Raw genomic sequence first — 14,015 nt, 5'->3', positions numbered from 1 at the left:
CTTGAACAACTCCAACTTAGGTGATCCAGCGACTCTTGGTCCTCTCCGTAAAAGCAGAAATCCCCATTTACGATCTTCATCCTTTTGAAATGGATTTAGTTCTTGTATGTCCACTTTTTAATCTATTTGTAATACATATTTGGGCCCTGTTCCAACTCAAGGTTCTGAACCAGGGATTAAGCTTGAAGTCACGCGCCAGTCTAGCATATCGCACTTATTTTATATGTTGCTATGCCTTCCTCATTTTCCATCTCTCTCAGTAATGCTTTATCCTTTTGCCATAAGTGATATAATCTGGAGTTTAACACCTGTGCGTTGGTTACATGTCTATGGTTTTTAAGAACTTGGACCTTTTTGAGTTTTTATTTTCTCTATGGGGCTGTTTAAGTAGGCCATTTTCCTAATCATAAAGCGTTTGGATAATTCATTGAATGCATCCCTCTGTGATACCAGTCTGATTAGGTGCAAAAGCATGTTAATTGGGATAGTTTTTTAGCAGCCAAGGCTCGATCTCATAGCTGAGTTCTATGTCGCTTAAGTCGATGCAATTTGTTATAACTCGCGGTAGCCAATAAAAATCCTGCCCGTTCCATAGCAGGTCTCACTAGGTCCTTGCAAACCTGTATGAGGGTCGTTCGATAGGCTCCCCATTTGAAGCCTGCGATTGCCTGGAGAATATTTAGCAATTTACCGGCTTTAGTTCTGATTGTGTCTATACATGGGTCATTTCACCAAATATTGGCCAATGTTGTACCGAGTGGTCAAAATTTCAAAAAACTAAATTTGCCTTTCGAAAGATGGTACTCAAAAAGATATCCATGATTTTTTGAAAATTTTTTTGGCCAGTGGTTTTTGAGCAATAGCGGCGGAAAATTTTCGAGTTTTCAAAATTACAAAATTTTCAACTCGATATATCTTTCTTCCCTGAATAGATAGAAAAAAACTTCACAGACATTTTTTTTTCGTGAAACTCTGAAATTTCCAACAAAAAATATATCAATATCCAATGCTATGTTTATAACCTCGAAAATCAAAGTTGAAATCTAAAAAACAATTTTTTAGCCCTTGCCCCCAATTTTAGATCGTTGAAAATATTTTTTTCGGAACATTCAGAGTTTTTTACATCGAAAATAACTCAAAGGAACTTGGGATCTCCATAAGTACGTAGGACAAGAATTAAAATTAAAAATAATGACAGCAAAATTTACCATATTTTGTTTACTTTTCCTTTTTATCGATGATTTGTTACGTAAATAAGTTAAAAACTTATTTACCAACATTTACAAAAACCATTTGCAAAATTGATTCTGTTCCTTTCAAGGGTTTTACTTTTGGATATCTTTCTTTCAGATACTCCTTCACTCGATTTTTACGCATCGTTAGATACCATAGCAAAGTTCATTTGATCAAAATATTCATCAGCTCACTTAGTACGACGCAACAGATGTTAACATTTAATTTTTTGTGCCCATTTGTAATGCTTTTGAAAATGCTACAATACCTTCTGCCGGTAAGGCAGTTTCCTTCCTGGGCCTCCGGGTAGTGTGGCAAATGAATTCAAGCGCGACCACTAGAGGCGCTTAAGTCAGCATCTCCTCAAGCAGTTTGATAATATAATTATTCAAATAACTATACTAACATTAGTGTTGCAGTGTTGACGTATTTTTTTCGTTTGTGTTAAACGTTGGACATTATAGTGTCGGTTTTTCACTATGCCCAAAACACCAAGAAAGCGGAAAAATAAAACATGTTTCAATCCATTTGAGAAACCAATCTTCTCGTATAAGTAATTTGAATATGTTTTTCTTCTACAGTAAAAAGCAATTAGCTTCGTTTGCATTACAGATAACAAGAGCAAAACTGATCTGCGCAATGGCTGAAAAATTGTTTTTTAGATTTCAACTTTGATTATCGAGGTTATAAACATAGCTGAAAGAATGTAAATTCGAAAAATTGGTGATTTCGAAAAATTAACGACGGAGCCAGGAATCGAACCTGGCGTCTAGAGTCTTATAAACATAGCATTGGATATTGATATATTTTTTGTTTAAAATTTCAGAGTTTTACGAAAAAAAAATTTCTGTGAAGTTTTTTTCTATCTATTCAGGGAAAAAAGATATATCGAGTTGAAAATTTTGTAATTTCGAAAACTCGAAAATTTGCCGCCGCAATTGCTCAAAAATCACTGGCCAAAAAAATTTTCAAAAAATCATGGCTATCTTTTTGAGTACTATTTTTCAAAAGGCAAATTTAGTTTTTTGAAATTTTGACCACTCGCTACAACTTTGGCCAATCATTGGCGAAATGACCCACATGGTGTCCAGCTGAGTTCCACATTCCATGTTACTTCGAGATATCTCGCTAGATTAACATTGCTTATTACATTTATTTATTTTATTTATTTACTTATTTATTTGCCAGGCAGTACAAAATTGAACATAATATGATATTCAGTACTTATACCCTACGGAGGTCTAAAACATCTGTACATAGGATCAGCGTGGGAAAGAGATTTTAACAAAATTAGGTTACTATATAATAGATGAAATCAAAAGAGAAAATAAAGACAAAAGAAGAAATAAAAGGTTTAATAGATTTAGGTGGTAAAATAATTACTTCAGTCCGACTAGCCAGTTTCTCAACTCCCTTTTTATAGTATTTTTTTTTTTTTGTGGTTCAAGGATTTAAGATTATTATCCAATTTATTGAAGTATATCGTAGCAGTAATGAGACTGCTTCTATAATAGACTTCCCTTTTGTTGTAGGGAGGAATAGCGCTTTGTTTCTAATGTTGGAGCTAGAGATATCGAGGTTAGATTTTAAATTTGGATAGTAATGTATTAGTGATTTTCAAATATAGGAATCTTTGAGACACAGGGGTGTCTCTCTTCTAACATTATGTTTGCTCAGCACTATTTTTTGGAGCTTATCCTGCAGTGTTTGGAGAGGCCCTATAACGTTTGCATGTGCTCCGACCCAGGCAACTATGCCATGCAAAGCCACGTTATGGAATAGCGCATAATAAATTGTTAGTCTAGTTTTAGGGTCTTTGCTCTGACTCGTTATCGTCTTTTCCTCTTCCAATTCATCTTCTTCCTCTTCAACTGTCTCTTCGACGATCGGTATCTTGATGAACTCTCTGAATTGTCCAAAATCCTTTTGTTTCTCTGGTTTTGGTTCACGCTTTTTTTCCAGGAATATTACATTCCTTCGTTTGTATACTTCGTACGTGTTTGGGTTGATTAGTCAATATCCTTTCGTGTTATCGGCACAGCCTACAAAGATTAGTTCTTCTGAATCGAAATGGTAATCTTGGTTATCGAGGTCATTAAACAGAACAACCGAAAATTTGTTCACGTTTCGGCTCGAGTGGGGGCCTTCCTCAAAACGAATATTTATTTATTGACCACATCTATGACAAGTGAGAACAACAGGTAACAGAAGGAAATGAGATAAAAAAGATAAATACAGAAGGTAGCACTAAGAAAGTAAAACTTAGATTTAAAATTATTTTATAAGAAGACATATCAGTATCGAGGCAATCTGTGCCAAACGAAAAAACAAGAAAAACGAGCGGTAAATGCCTGATCGTAACGTTGTCAGTTGCATAAATGATGAACAAAAACACGACGAACATCACAGGATAAAACACAAAGGGGTGACAAGCCCAACGGTATAGTGTAAAAACAGAGCGATGCGTTTTTTCCAAACGTACATCTTAATCAATTAATTATTAAAATTGAAGTTGATAATGTTAAAAATTGATAATGTTATTACGTTCCGAGAGGAACGTTTCGAGTCGATTCTGATTCACTGCGTGATTTAAATTATTCTCCTGACTTTCGTAGTTGGTATATGTAAATCTCGGGAATCCGCTGATTAGCTCCTCAGATCTTCTCATTCAACTCGCCTACAATTCTAAGAGTTTGTTAGGTAAGGCTCGTGCCAACCATCACTACGCGTGATTGAAATAATTATTTATAACAACACTTGGGTTAACTACACATTTATTAACAATCTCCTTCTAGATCTCAATGGTAGGTTTACAATTGTGGTACAAACTGATGTTAATCACTATCGCAGTCACAAACTGTTAATAAGTCTCGGAGGTTCTGAATGTGATTTAATTCTAGGATTTCAGTAAAGTTCTGATCTGTTCTCTATGATGTCTGAATCTTCTCTTGTGTTCTCTATGATGTCTGAAGTTCTTCTCTTCTATTCTATTCTCTGGAAGGGTTGAATTGGAGGGAAAGTAGGAGAAGTTCAAAAGGAGTCGCGGTTTCTCGCAGGTCTCGGATGATTGGTTAAGGATGATGAAATAATTGGGGGTAAGGTTTCTGGTTAGTGCATGAGATCTCGGTGGTGGATTAGCGCGAGGTGGTTGGTTTACGGAAGCAAGCGGCGAAGCGCTAATTGATCTTATCGTCATTAAAATGAAGGCGCTATCCTGAATTCTGAGAATAAGGGTTTCTTTCTCTGTGAGCTATCCATGATTTCTCTTCCCACGTTTCCGGTGTTTAGTCTACTCGATTATCTTAACTATTGCAGGTGTTTATGATTTTGGGTTATTGCGGCTGAGATCGTAAATCAAAGTTTTTATGTGAAAGCTAATGTTGAAAGGTTAATGTTTAAAAATTATTGTGACCGAAAGGACGAAAAATAATTTGAAAAAGCACATGTGGATCATCCGACGTGTGAGCGGGAAAAGGTTAAAGGTAAGGTAAAATTAAGGTAATAGACAGCGCGGCAGCTCAAACTCAAAGAGTTAAATAGATAAGGTTATAGCATGGTTAAAGGTAAACTCAGTCGGTATTGGTTAGGCTCTATGTATCAGTGGAGTCTAAATTATGCTAAGATGTTCGATGTCCTGTCTTAAGTTAACAGCATTAGAATGTGCAACAATATTACACATTTCTAACAGTATACGTTTATAATAATGCGGCTCAACTTCTAAGGTGCTGGCTTGATCATAATTAAAAGCATGATCAAATCCGATAGAATGTCTCGTGAGAGCTGTGTGATTGTCCTCATGTTCAAAAATATTGCGTTTGTGTTCCTTTATTGTGGTATGCAACCGTCTGCTAGTTTGATCTATGTATAGACTGTTGCATTATTTACACGGAATTTTATACACGACGCAAGAACGTTTATCCAAAGGTAACAAATCTTTACCTGAGTCGAATAAGGAAGATAAGTCGTGAGTGTTTTTTCCGACAAATTGAAGGTTGAATTTAGAAAATATTCTGTTAAGTGTTTCAAATAGACCAGCCACATATGGGATGCTAACAAAGTTTTTTTGAATGATAGGTGCGACGATTGTGTTGATGTTGTCAGAATCAATAACCTCCACAATTGACTTATATTTCGCTTGTATATGTTTCTTAAGAAGGACGGGAGCATAAGCGTTCTTACGTAATACATCGTCTATCAAGGACAAATTCTTATTACGAAATTCGCTACTGGATAATCTGATTGCTCTGTCAACCAAACAATTGATCGTTCTGATCTTGTATGATCTGGAATGGTGAGAGTGAAAATTCAGGTACCTTTGTGACCAGGTGACTTTGTGGAACCAATCAGTTTTGATGAGATGATTTTCCTTGATTATTAGAACTTCCAAGAAACTATTCATCATTAGTTCTTCTACCTTGGAATCCCATTTTTTGCGTCGTCTCTTTAGGACCTGTGCCATCGCCTTGCACTCAAATACTTTGAAATTTCTTAAATCCGGTTTTAGACCGGTCCACATTTCTTCTGGAGTCTTCCCAGTGATTTCTCTGATTGGAGATCTGTTATTCAGGTAAACAGCCGTAGCTACCGTTTCTCCCTCTCTCAACGATAGTGCTGTTCAATCTCGAATCACGAACTCACCTTCGTTGTCGGATCGGATGTATTGTATTTCTCTTCCGGTCTGTTTTTCCACAAACGTTTTCATCTCCGTGGTGCTATCTTTCTCTTGGTCCTTTTTTTTCAAGAAATAGATAAACACTTTACGACTGAAATCATTGATTAAGATTATGAAATATCTCGATTCTCCAATAAATGCACTCTCCATCGGTCCACATAAATCTGTATGTATGACTTCGAGCATTTCCTTAATATATTTTCCTTCCTTTGGTAACGGTTTTTTTTTGCAACCTTACCCTTGACGCATGGAATACAAGGTTATTCTTCAATGTTACTCAGCTTTATTCCTGTTGCTAAGTCGTTACTGAGTTGTGATATACCTCGGTAATGAAGATGACCTAGTCTCCTATGCCAAAGTTCCACTGTTGGTCGCTCTATTGCGTAGAAAGCCTTCTCCTTTGCCATCTTGAGTTTGTATACACCTCCTTCTAACGACATTGTGCCTAGGTTGTTCCCCTCATCATCGCAGAACTCGCTGATCTTTACAGAAAAATCTACAGATAAACCCTCTTTAACAATTTGATTTACTGGGAGCAGGTTGATTGTGCTTTTCGGCATGTAGAGCAAGTTGTATCTCTACACTTGTACTCGTGGGAATCTCTAGGTTCATATCTCCGATTGACCTTGCTGACATACCTTGGTTTTTTCGCCATAGTCACTTTCTTTACTGAGCATATTGTCTGGTTTTTTTATCCCTCATCCTTTGTCGAAATATGGTTCGATGCACACGAGTCGACGAACTAGTTTCTACCATTCATTCCCGTCGATGGTAGGAAATTCCAATACGCTTCACCTTGTGTTGGCGCTTTCATCCTTTTGCTTTATTCGCCTGTACTCGGTTTTTCGATTAGCTTCGCTTTGCATTCGCCAGCAAAGTGTCCTATGCGCTTAAACCGAAAACACCGTACACTTTTCGAGTTTGGTTTTGTTCCGTTTGTGTAGAATGCCGTATCACTGTTCGCACCCTTAGCCATCTTCGTATTCTTGATGTCTTGCAGCAGTTTTGTCTTTATCGAATCTGCCGTTATCGCTGTTCCAGAGTTTTCCAGACCCATAATCATGGGGCGATATTCGTCTGGTAGTCCTGTCAGAAGTAGCGTTCCTACCTACTCGTCCAGTACCTTAAATCCTACGCCGTTGAGTTTGTGGGCTGTTGTAATTATAATGTCTACATAGTCTTCAACGTCTTTACATTTTTGTAATTGAGGAGTTACTAAGAACCTTAAGAGGCTGACCTTGTGCGTCAATCCCAAGTCTTTGAAAGTAGTTTGAAATTTTTCCCATACCTCTTTCGCAGTGGCGCACTCCTGAATATGCACATAATTTATGGGGTCTACTGATAAGATAAGTTTCGACTTAGCCTTTGTAGCCTTTTTCTCGTCAGCTACGTACTCTTCCGTATCGATTACGTACGCCCACAGGTCATCGTGTTCCGGTAATGCTTGCATCGCGAATTTCAATGTTGGGAAATTTTCTCTTCTATACAGCTTCTCGACGAGTAGTGTTCGGTTTAAGCTCGATATTCTTTACGGGAATGAAATTTGTTAGCAGCGAATCGCCAATTATTGCTGAGAAATAACAGAAGGCTTTCACACGTATCTCTCACGTTGAGCGGCAAGAAAAGTTTTTCTTTTGAGGTTAGGTTACCCACGCCTCGTATTTTTTATTTATTTTTTTTTGCTCCGTACGTACTGATACAAAAATAATATGATTGACAAAAAAATAATAATAGATTGAAAAATGATAATAGAATAAAAGATATATTGGATACAAAACAAGACGGCCAGTGCTGGCCTCGACTGTCGAATAAGCGCGAGGGGTTTTAAATCATGAGTTTACCTTTTCAACATTTTGTGCTTTCCCAGATTCTTTCTGCTCCTATGACCTCTGCTCCTTGTGGCATTCTGGACATTTATGTTCTTATGTAGTAGATTTTTGTTTATCTAAGTTATCAGACCCCCGCATTTACTGCTGCTTCATCTTTCCTAATAATGTTTAAATTTTTAACTGCTGGGTTGAACCTGGAAGTTAACGATAGTTTGGTCTCTGGTAAGCATAGTATATCACATTGTTAAGCTGATTTATCACGTCGTGATATTTGGAACATATTCCATTTAGGTTCCACCCTATAATCTCCATTATCCTTTAGTCTATTTATTCTCAGTTGAATTTTAATTAAGTTTCCAGAAGTTATGTGCCATACAAATTGAGCCCGGGGCTTCTATCCTCTGGAGCTGAGAGATCTTGATTCGGATGGATTCCTCAGTTACCCCTCTCTTTTCCCAGAGGGGGTCGAGGACCTGTCCTACGTAGTTCCAACTCAGGCAATCTTGTGAATACAAGATGACCTAGCCATCTGGCCTGGCCATTATCGCCTGGGATCGCCAGATTGGTTATTTCTTAGAAATGGGGGAAGAGATGAACTTACGTCCTGTTTTTTCCATTACTTCATTAATGGCCAGTGCCTCTGCTTGGCTCAATATTCTCAGTAATTCCGAATCCTTTCTATGCTGACTTACCAATTTTCTTCCAATATCCTCGACTACCTCCTGATTGATATTAACTTTATCGATTTTAGAATTTAGTTCTGAGGTAGAATGACTTGTCGCAATCTCCTACTTACGAAATTCTCCTGGCCTGCTTTCTTTGTCTTGGAGATTATTAATACTGAAGGCTCCAGCACTTGGCGGAAGGTCATCACTGGGTTAAAAACTTAGCTGTTCCTGTTTCCGTGATCGTTACTCCATGATTTGCGCCGAAAAACTGCAGGGTCCACGCCTCCGTCTCCTTGTAGTCGGTGCCCAAGGAATTTCTAAGTTTTATCCCCTCTTCGTTATAATTAAATATAATACAGTTATCGTCCGAAGCGCAGTGTGTTTCCGAGCAATTGGCACATTTGACATGATTATCGCAGCCCTTCGCCTATGTCCTACTCCACATCTGTTGTATCTCATGGGGTGGTTGCAGTTGGCTTTATGTCCGAAGCGCTGACAGTTAAAACACCACACTCACCTTTTGAAATGAGGTGAGTTTAAGAATATCCAACAGATTCTTTCAATCCATCTATATCTTACTCATGATCATGAAAATTAGAATTAACTTGTCTGCAATAAGTTTTCCTTGTGAGAGAGACAGAGAGAAACGGAATTATTATAAGTCCTGGGACACTACGATCCCCGAAAGACTTTGCACCAAGTACACACAAAGAAGATAAACAAAACCAATAAAAAAAAAAGAAACAAAAATTACGATACATCAATAAAAATAAATAAAATGAGGAGTAAAATAAGAAAATTAAAAAGTAAAAATAAAGAGTAGTTAAGAAAATAAAGATTGAAAAAATAAAAATAAGAAAACAAAAAATAAACAACTAAAAAGCACGAAAATACAAAGTACAAAAATGATGCTACCCCAAAAATTCAAACATCCAGTTATAACTACAGCTTAGGGTGGTCCTTATTTTGGGTAAGTCGGAATTTCAAACCTCTCACCCCTTGCATATCTCCCATTTGCCAAAAAAAAAATGTGTGCAAAGTTTAAGCCCAATCGGACAACGGTTTACCCGTGGCCCAAGAGGGTCAAAGTTTAATATTGGAGCCTAATGGTAAAAACGAGCTTGAAGGCCTTGAGATATGCAAGGGGTGAGAGGTTTGAAATTCCGACTTACCCAAAATAAGGACCACCCTACTACAGCTAGTTCACATATAGGGCTTAAAATTTAAATTTCGAATTTTACCTGACGGTAACAGCTTCTACGAGTCTAGTCCTGAAAGTCGAAAGCGACCTTGCTTCATGTACAGCCAAGGGAAGTGAGTTCCACAGGGAACAAGTTAGAAGCAAGATAGACAGATTTTTGGAAGGCTGCCGTTCTGGCATACGAAAGATAAAGGTCATTAGATTTCGACCTTACGTCCCTCTGCTGTACAGTTTGTTTCCGCAATACACGCAAGGCGAGATATTGGGGTTCCTGTGTGACTAGGAGTTTAAAAATAAACAGGCCAAGAAAGTATTTCCGCCTAATCTCAACTGATAGCCATCCCAGCACGTGATAGAAAGGGGATATGTGCTCAGCCTTTCGCACACCAAAAATAAATCGTACGCAACAGTTGAGCGTACGGTTCAACTTCCCATTGGTTTCATTAAAAAGAGAAGAGATCCCAAGACAAAGCCCTGAGGCACACCCTAGTCCAAGGGTGCCCAGACAGACATCGTACTAGATTGACCTACAACGGCTTGGGTGCGACCCTGGAGGTAACTTGAAACCCAAGTCAGCACGTGCTGAGAGAGACCAAGAGATAGGATCTTGAACAGAAGGGTTGCATGTACGATGGTATCGAACGCTTTACTAAAATCGAAGAGCACTAATATAGTGACCTTACGACAGTCAAAACGCAACGAACATCTTCTGTGAGCTTCAGCAATGCGGTTTGCGTACTGTAGTCGGGTCGGAAGCCGGACTGACGTGGGTTTAACAACATGTGATCGTCAAAAAATGTTTTGAACTCCACCAAAACAATACGCTCAAGCAACTTAGAAGTGAGGCACAAGTTAGCGATGGGCCAAACTTGCTGGAGCGAAGATGGTGATTTTATTTTGGCTAGCGGATGAATACGAGCTCGCTTCCACTCAGCTGGGAAGATAGCGGTATTAATGGACGGATTAAACAAAGCCAGCAAGTAAGGGAAGATTACCAGCAGCGCATCTCAGATGTTACGCAAAGAGATGTCATCAACGTGACGAGAAATGAGAAATCGCATTGCGAAGAGCAACGGGAGGGATGTCGCCAAAGTAGAAAAGTGAGTCATCGTACACTCGCGGGGGAAAACTGGCGAAGAAGCTAGCTACTTCCTCATTTGCCGTAGGACGCTGAGACACAGAGGCGAAGTGGATTTTAAACTCATCAGTACTGAACCTGCTGAAATCATTATGGTGCAAAGGCATAAGGCCAAGGAGCCTAAGTTCATTCCAGAGCAATCGAGAGTTGTTCATTCCAGCAAGTCGGCTAGTATAAAATGCAGTTGCGAGCGGCAGTGATGCGTTTATGCAAAGTGTCCCTGGGGTCACGATACTGTAGAAGAGAAGTGTGGTTACGCGATCGCTTGTAGGCTCGATAGTAAACGTCCCTGGTGCGAGCGAGGGACAGAAGCTCAGGTGAGATACACGGAGGCTGCTGACGCTTGAGATGAAAGGTGCGATGTGGCGCATGCACATTTAAGGCCGAAGTGATGTTACCCTGCAGGCACGAGAGCATTTCGTCGACAGAGGCAGCTGGGTAGAAACTGATCCAATTGCCGCTTTCGAGCTGTTGAAGAAATCTTTCCGACGAGAAAGCCCTGTACGAACGCGCGGTTATCAGCTTGTCCGCAAGAGGGGGGGAATTAATCGCAATGGTGATGAAGATCAGATGAACGGTGCATCCGTCTGCCCATGGCCGAGAACAGCATTCAGATCGCTGACCAAGCAGAGGTCCAACAGTGAATCCGCAGTGTGCGTATGATGAGTAGCCTCCGACGGTAACAGGTGAAGAGCATGCGCAAAGCAGGAGTGCACGTTTTAAGCATGGTAGGAGTTACCGAGCTGGTCCGCGTTGAAGCCGCCAAAGACTAGAGAGAGGCTATAGTTGTTACAAAGCAAGCCAGAGTCCTGCTCGAAGTTAGCTAGGTTGGCTGTTTGGTGGCCGATAAACAACGGAGACTAGAATAGGTGGAGCCCACCACGGTTTGACTTCAGCAATAGGGTACTCAGGGTTGGAGGCGTATTGCAGAATGGAAAGTTTCCGACAGTCGATACCATGCTTGATATTGTAACAACGGGGGAAATTAAGAAAGGACTAAGAGAATCAAAGGGTTCTCTGTGCAATTTAAGCGAACGCCGAGCCAAAGAAGTCTCACAAAACAAGGAATATTTTAGAAAGAAAATAGATATATTTCATTACGATGCTGTCTTTTTAAAGTCTAGAGACTAACTCATAGAAGATACTTCTTCCCACTGAGGCCCGACTCCTGTGGATTTCCAATTCCGAACTAGGAGGAGTTCTGAATCTTTCTCCTGGGCGATGATCCAGTCTTATTTATTTTCAACGAGAGAAATTTGACGAACGTTAAGCGAGGGATCTTACTGTTTAATTAAACGAGAGCACTGTTCGCAATCGTCCCCGCACGGACGACGAGAAAGTGCATCAGCATTACCATGCAGAACTCCGGGACGGTGTTTAGTTTCAAAGTCATATTGACCTAACCTCTCCAACCATCGAGCTACTTGGCCTTCAGGTGATTTGAACGAAAGAAGCCAAGTTAAGGAAGCATTGTCTGTCCGAATCAAAAATTTCCTTCCATAAAGATAATGATGGAAATGGCAAATAGATTTTACCATCGCTAATAATTCCCTACGGGTAACACAATAATTGCGTTCCGGTTTAGACAAGACCCGACTAAAATAACTAATAACGTGCTCTTGGTTATCCTGAATTTGAGACAAAACCCCACCTATACCACAGAGAAAAGCGTCAGTATCTACGGTGAATTGAGAATCGGTGATGGGATAAGCTAATATCGGCGATGAAGTTAATAATTTTTTAAGGAGAACAAAGGCTCCTTCGCATTCGGAAGTCCAATCAAAAACAACTTTAATTCCTGTAAGAGCATGGAGGGGTCTCGCTATAGAAGCAAAGCCCTTAACGAAACGTCTGTAATAAGTACAAAGTCCTAAGAAACTTTGAACCTTTTCTTTTGAATCCGGACGAGGCCAATTCGAGACCTTTTCTATTTTAGAAGGATCTGTCTTAACACCTTCCGCTGAAACGACGTGTCCGAGAAAGGTTACTTCTTTTTTGAATAAATGACATTTTTTGGGACTCATTTTTAGACCAGCTTGGAATAAACGACTAAAAACCTGCTCAAGATTTTCCAATTCTTCATCAAAAGTCTTACCGAACACGATAATGTCATCGAGATAAACTAAACAAATCTTGCCAGTGAGACCTTGAAGGGCGAGTTCCGTCGCTCTTTCGAAGGTAGCTGGAGCGTTACAAAGGCCAAAAGGCATAACTTTAAATTGCCAAAGTCCACCTAACCCTGTGACAAAAGCTGTTTTCGCTTTATCTAACGGATTCATTTCGACTTGCCAATAACCGCTCTGTAAATCTATCGTAGAAAACCAACGGGCACCAGATATTAAATCAAGGGTATCTCCTATCTGAGGAAGCGGATATGCATCTTTCTTGATGACCTCGTTCAACTTTCTATGATCTATACAAAACCTGTTGGAATCATCTTTTTATTGACTGAGACAATAGGAGAAGCCCACGGACTAGAAGACGGCTCAATAACATCTGCTGTTCTCATATCTTCTACTAATTTTTCAACTTCCCTGCGACCGTTTAAAGGAAGCCGTCTAGCTGCCTGTTTAATCGGAGCGTTATTCCCTACATCTATCGAATGCTTAGCGATGGTACATCTCCCGATGTCGGCAGAGTCTTTAGCGAAAGTCTCTTTAAAATCGTTAAAAAGGCAAACGAGACTGTTAGTCTGAGCGATATCTAAATCTTTAGAAGACCTAGTAAAGAGTTCCGTGAGATAAGAAGGAACGACTAAAGAGTCCGAAACATGTTCTAAAACGCGCAAAGACGAGAGGGTTTCTTTCTGTTGAGAACAGTTAATATACCTAGACGTTTCGAGGTTGATTTTACGGTAACCAGAACAGAGAGTCGAATCCCCGGTAGAAATGACGCAGTTGTGAGCGGAAATAAAATCTACGCCTAAAATGCCTTCATCTTCTATATCAGCTACTAGAACTTCATGTGGGGATTGAACACAATCCGCTCCGCTACTGTTACCTGTACGACCATCTTACCTACGACAGGGGTAGTTGCTCCGGTAGCGGTGCGAATAGACAAATTGTCGGTTTATTCCAAGTTCCTTAGCCCTATTGTTTCACAGTTCGTGGTAAGAGGCCTGCGTCGTACCGGCCTATATGCTAAAGGTTCCGTTAACGGAACAGGTTGTTTGTGGGTGATAGATACCGGAGCCGAAATTTCCGTTGTTCGTCCTGATATGATTTCGTCTCTTGCTTCAATTGCATTCTGTGTCTATTCGCACCGCTACCGGAGC

At 39.7% G+C, this 14,015-nt stretch overlaps 1 protein-coding gene across 5 annotated transcripts in view; it reads left to right on the top strand.

Annotated features, from left to right (window-relative positions):
* The first annotated feature begins 247 nt into the window (after window positions 1-247).
* LOC107226773 (40S ribosomal protein S4) overlaps window positions 248-14,015 on the top strand; it is a 28,581-nt gene continuing 14,813 nt past the window's right edge. Inside the window, exons 1-2 of one of the 5 annotated variants that reach the window (XM_046736067.1) lie at window positions 248-314; window positions 5,761-5,768. In XM_046736067.1, coding sequence (XP_046592023.1) covers window positions 263-314; window positions 5,761-5,768 — 60 coding nt within the window. In that variant the 5' untranslated portion in view covers window positions 248-262. Of the gene's footprint in view, window positions 315-5,760; window positions 5,769-5,907; window positions 5,914-10,481; window positions 10,490-13,351; window positions 13,357-14,015 lie in introns of those variants that run through there. The other 4 variants (XM_046736072.1, XM_046736074.1, XM_046736073.1 and 1 more) reach the window with 4 other exon arrangements.

The sequence above is a fragment of the Neodiprion lecontei genome, chromosome 4 (genome assembly GCF_021901455.1).
Source record: "Neodiprion lecontei isolate iyNeoLeco1 chromosome 4, iyNeoLeco1.1, whole genome shotgun sequence".
NCBI lineage: Eukaryota > Metazoa > Arthropoda > Insecta > Hymenoptera > Diprionidae > Neodiprion > Neodiprion lecontei.
This window is presented reverse-complemented; position numbering and strand designations above follow the sequence as displayed.